The 5,919-nt window shown below is 40.9% G+C and overlaps 1 protein-coding gene across 1 annotated transcript; it reads right to left on the reverse strand.

Moving 5' to 3' along the window:
• Positions 1-1,308: 1,308 nt before the first annotated feature.
• On the reverse strand, positions 1,309-2,262 carry LOC308658479 (olfactory receptor 10AD1-like; the record flags this gene model as incomplete). Its single annotated transcript, XM_081311200.1, has 1 exon — positions 1,309-2,262. One exon carries the CDS (start codon positions 2,260-2,262, stop codon positions 1,309-1,311), a length of 954 nt encoding a protein of 317 aa, XP_081167326.1.
• Between the last annotated feature and the right edge of the window lie 3,657 nt (positions 2,263-5,919).

The raw sequence follows: 5,919 nt of genomic DNA on the forward strand, positions 1-5,919 counted from the left end.
TAAGGTAGGGGAGGGGAGAAAGAAATTAGAGATGTGAGTAGAATCCCAGGAATGGGAGTATATTGTAAATAAAACAAGTCCCAAGAAAGAAATCGTAAAAAATAATAAATTTAAATCCCACAACAAAGTCCAGGCTAAAAATAAAGTCTTCAACTGGAAGCAAATAAATGTGCTGATAAATTAAAGTGCTCTTGTTCTAGTTTTGTATAATGCAGATGTCACTCCAAGATTCCCTGACTCCATGGGAATGCATTCATATTTCAAACCTCCAATTTACAACCAGGCTTTTTGTTTTTGCTTCTATCCTCCCTCTTCTTCATTAATCCACATACACTTTCATACAACATCTCCTCTTGCTGGATTTGGGAAATAAATACAACTCTGTTGATTAACTCTTGCTTTTTAATTGGAGAATGTTGGGGCCACCAGGCAGGGATGGTGTCCCATATCTCACAGCATATTTCTCCAACCTATTGCTTCCAGATATCCCCTGTGGTGCTCAATCTATTCTTCCCCCAAAGCCTAGATTCCTACTAATAGTTGACTTTACCCTGGAAAGTAATGCTCCCCAAAGCATAGCCTGGTTGTCTTTTTTCATTGGTATCTCTGGAGAAGCAGGCCTGCCTTTTCTCAAGTTAGCAATTTATTTCTTCATTTTGTCGCACTTGTTCCTCCAGTCATGAAAGTGTATTACAAAGAGAAGTCTGGGAGGATCAATTCGTGCTGGAAGTGAAGTCAGTCAGATGAGCCTTAGACACCAGGAGGAACTCCCTGCTAAGTTGGGTGCTAAGAAAGACATAACTCTTTTTTTTTTTTTCTGAAGGCTTTCAGCTTTGGAGAGTTATTCCTGTTCAAGGTGGGAAGTGGGTAATCTTCTCCTGTTGAGAGCCACAGCCAAAGGGGCCCCAGCAAACTTCCAGCTGCCAGCAAACTTCCAGCTGCCGGCTGATGATTGGCTCACAGCAGCCCCAGCAACATCTAGTTGATTGGCTCCTCTGCGGTGATGTTCATTGGGCTGTTTCCCTGCCCTTTCAGACCACGGAGCTGCTCATTGGGGGACTTCTTTGGCTCCGCCCATGCAACCCAGCCAATCGGCCTCAAGATTGTGGGAGGTGGTGAGGCTTGTGTGGGTGAGAGGCTTGTGGGAAGCCGGTGGTGGCAGTTGGGCTCTGAGGGTTTTTTCCTGAGGAGCTGTTTTGTTTGGCGTTTGTAGTTCTAAAAATAAAGTTCGTTTCTTTTGACAAGTGGCTCCTGAATTGTGCCCAGCCAGACTGCGGCATTCTCCCACCCCAGGGGAAGGAACTTCTGCTAGACAGACTCTGCCTGGGCCAGGCTTCCTCTGCCAAGGGCCCTCAACATAGCCCCTTTCATTTCCTTGTTGCGCAAACTGTAGATGATAGGGTTGCACATGGGGGTGATGATGGTGTAGAGGAGGGAGAAAGGCTTGTCTTTGTCAGGCCCATGTGTACTGCGAGGATTCATGTAGGAGAACATAGCCGAGGTATAGAAAAAGACGACCACAGTCAGGTGTGAGGCACAAGTGGAGAAAGTCTTCCCCCTTCCTGAGGAGGAGGCTCTGCCCAGGATGGAGGTCAGGATGCGGGCATAGGAGGTGACAATGAGCACCATGGGGCTGAGCAGCACCACAATGGCATCTGCAAAGATCACTTTTAAACTAAATAAAGGGTCCCCACAGGAGAGTGCGATCACTATGGGGGCCTCGCAGAAGAAGTTCTCTACATGGTTGTCTCTACAGAATGGACCTCTAAATGTCATGTAATCAAGGAGAATGCCATTGATCATCCCAAAGAACCAGGAAGTACCCACCAGCCTCACACAGACCTGTCGGTTCATGATCTGGGCATAGCTAAGTGGCTGGCAGATAGCAACATAACGGTCATAGGCCATGAATGCCAAGAGGATGCACTCAGCCACTCCCACACCAAAAACCAGATACATCTGGATCAAGCAGGAGGCAAAGGAGACAGTATGGTTCTTGACTACCAGGTGGATCAACATCTGTGGGATGGTGGTGGTGATGAAGCAGACATCCAGGAAAGACAGGTGGCCAAGGAAGAAGTACATGGGGCTGTTGAGCCTGGGGTCTGTCCAAGTGATGAAGATGATGAGGCCATTCATGGCCATGGCAAGGCCATAGAGGGCTAGGAATAGTGTGAAGAGCAGTGTCCGAGTGGAAGGATAGCTCTGCTCAAAGCCCACGAGGATGAACTCTGTGACTGTGCTGACATTCCTCAGGTCCATTGTCTGGGGCCAGCTTGAGGGGCAAAGATAGGAAAAGCACAGGTGAGTTAGCTGTGTCCAGGAGTTACTTTGAATGACTTACTTCTGCAAAAACAGATCAGGGGCAAATGAATGAAAAAGGCAGTAAAGGATAATTTCAGTAAATTCCATGTGAGTCTACAGCGTTGTGGGCTACTGAAAAACGGCATGCTACTGTAGGCTGCAATAGTGAAACCATATTACAAGCCAAGGAAGGTTTGTTGGACTTTTTGTCAACCAGGTGGCATTTGAAATGCTGTACCCAGAGTCCCGGGCTCTCTATTTTCTAACAGACTTTATTTTTAGGAGAAACTTTGGTTTTACAGCAAAACTGAGCAGAAAATACAGGATTTCTGTATCTCCCTTGTCCCAACATATTTACTAACCACCTCCCCTCTACAGGCATCCCACACCAGAACAGTACATTTGTTACAACTGGTGAACCTACGTATCATGATCATCATAGTTCACACCAGTGTTCACTCATGCTGTTTTACCTTCTGGAATAAATGTAGAAAAATTTGTTGACCATTATAGCATCATCCAGAGTAGTTTCACTGACCTGACAGTCCTTGTATTTGCCTATTCATCTTTTCTTCCCACCTAATGCCCTGACTGATCTTTTCACTGTTTCTGTAGTTTTTCTGGACTCTACATTAAATGATTATCCAGGAGTGGAACTGTGTTCAGACAGGATAATGAATGACCCAGGAACCATGCAACACACCAGGAAGGAAATTTAAAGGGAAGACTGAGGTAGAATCTGAGAGGTGACTTTAAATGTTAATAGATTTTTCCATGAAAAAATAAGAATTTTCTTTTTCTGTGTAACTTCAATGAATGGGACTACAATCAGGGAGTGGAAATACCGGAAGAAAAAATGACTGACTTTTGTAATTAAAAATTGTCATTATGTTCTTACCTGTAAAAGTAATGTTTGTTCATTATAGAACATCTAGAAAACATCAAAAAGTAAAAGCAAAAATAAATAAATAAAAATAATCACCCAGAGGAAACCCACTTTAGTGTTTTAGTTCATGTCTTTTTCATTTTTTTTCTTTTTTTGTGGGGAGGGGGGTAACTGGGGATTGAACTCAGGGGCACTAAATCACTGAACCACATGCCCAGTCCTATTTTGTATTTTATTTAGAGACAGGGTCTCACTGAGTCCCTTAGTGCCTCACTTTTGCTGAGGCTGGCTTTGAACTCTAGATCCTCTTGCCTCAGCCTCCAGAGCCACTGGGATCCACTTTTGTTTTTCTATTTTTTTTTCAAGTTTTTGAAACCAACATAAAAGTTGAGAGGAGCTTGCCACAAGAGCTTAAGTGGGGGTGACAGAAGTGTACCTGCAGGAAGAAGTGTAGCAATTACAGCTGTTTCCAGGCTAGGGGATCTTCTACAAGTCCATCTGGAAGAAAGGAAAAAGACAAAAATTCACTTTTATTTGAATGGAGCACTGGGGCCAGCTGCACTCCATCCCACTATAGCCCCAGGGAGTGTGAGTTCAGAGGAAGCCGCTTTCTAATCCTTCCCTGAGAGGCAGTGACTTTTTGTAATTAGCCCCAAAATACCACATATGTTTCAGAAGCCCTGCCTGTAAGGAAATTGTGGCCATGAAAATATTTAAATTTTAGCATTTTAGAATTTTTGTCTCAAAACATAGATGGAGTCTTTAAATGAATAATAAATAAAGCTATGTTTCTCTGGGTGGGTTAAAAATTTTTTAAAAAATTTTTATGTGGACCATAGATTGGCAGCAGAAACATCACCTGGGAAATTGACAGAAATGCAAATTGTTGAACTTTACCCCATATCTACTGAATTACAAACTCTGGGGATGGAACACATCAATCAGCATTTTAACAAGTCATCCATGTGATTCTGATGCATGGTAAATATTTAAAACCATTGATCTTTTTTTTTTGTTCGTTTGTTTAAATCCTGGGGATTAAACCCAAGGGCTGAACTGAATCACTGAGCTTATCTACAACCCCACTCTTTTTTATATTTTATTTTGAGATAGGGTCTCACTAAGTTGCCAAGACTGGCCTTGATTTTGTAATCCTCCTGCCTTAGCCTCCTGAGTTGTTAGGATTAGAGGTATGGGCAACCACGCCCAGCTGAAAACCACTAGTCTAATGCAAGGGTGGGCAAACTATGGCTCTCAGGCCAAACATAACCCACTGCCTGTTTTTAAAAATAAAGTTTAATGGGAACACAGATACATACATTTGTTGATGTATTGTCTATGGTTGTTTTCTCATGACAAAGCTAAGTAGTTGCCACAGAGGCCTTATGGTCTGCAAGTAGGTCTGCCAGATCTAGCAAATAAAAAATATATGCTACAAGATGCCCAGTTAAATTTGAGTTTCAGATAAAAATAAATATTTTTTATTACAGGTATGTGTCATGAAATATTAGTAACAGAGCACCCAAACCCTAAAAATATTGGCTTTTTGACTTTTCACTGAACGACTCTTGCCTATTGCAATGAACTCTGATTCTGATAGGCATGAACATGAAAGGCAAGCTATAAGAAAGCATCAGTCCTGGGCACACACCTGGGATTCTGTACTTGACGGAAAAGCATCTATTTTTTAGGAGTTTCATTGACTCTCAACTACTTCCTTCCCAACAAGAAGGTTCAAACTGGGAGATAAACATGGGACAGAAAGACACTTCTTTTTATGTTTATTGAACTCAACATATGTTGCTTTTCCTATTTTAGGTGCTTGGTGGTAAGCATGTTCAATTAAGTCATATCAAGGAGATAGTTTGGAAGGTTTGTACAACTAATTCAGAAATGATTCTGTGACAATAAAATTAGACATGATTAGGAAAATAATCCCAGATCTGGGGTTGTGGCTCAGTGGGAGAGCGCTCACCTAGCATGTGTGAGGCACTGAGTTCGATCCTCAGCACCACAGAAAAATAAAATAAATATATTGTGTCCACCTAAAACTAAAAAATAAATCTTAAAAATTGTCTACTTGAATTCTTTAAATTGGGTTGTTCATCTTTAAAAGAAAGAAAGAAAGAGAGAAAGAAAGAGAGGAAGAAAGGGAGAAAGAGAGAAAGAAAGAAAGAAAGAAAGAAAGGGAGAAAGAAAGAAAGAAGAAAGGAAGGAAGGAAGGAAGGAAGGAAGGAAGGAAGGAAGGAAGGAAGGAAGGAAGAAAGAAAGAAAGAAAGAAAGAAAACAAAACTGAAAAAACAAAAAGCCCTCTGAGAGCAGGTCTTAGATCAAACAGGAAATTAAAACAGCTAAGGCTACCTAAAAACTAACAACTGAAAGTACTATATATTTTTTAAAAATGCTATACCAACATATTTATTAGAGGAAAATTAAATAGCCTGAAATAATTTTTTTTTACTTAGCAAAATGGAATGATGATAAATGAAGTTAAATGAAATAAACCAAAATGAAATTGTTGAAGAGAAGCATACAAACAAAATTAACCTTAGGGAGAACAGAAGAGGAAAATTTTTAAAGATCAAACCAATAATTTTTTAATAAGAAAAGTCTAGGATTGATAAATAAACTCAGGAACTGACCTTTTGAAAGGGCCAGTATTATAAACTTCTATCTAACAACAATAAAAAAAAGGTGAAGGGAAGAAAGCAAAAATACATATATTTAAA

This window comes from Spermophilus citellus (genome assembly GCF_964194105.1).
Source record: "Spermophilus citellus genome assembly, chromosome: 10".
NCBI lineage: Eukaryota > Metazoa > Chordata > Mammalia > Rodentia > Sciuridae > Spermophilus > Spermophilus citellus.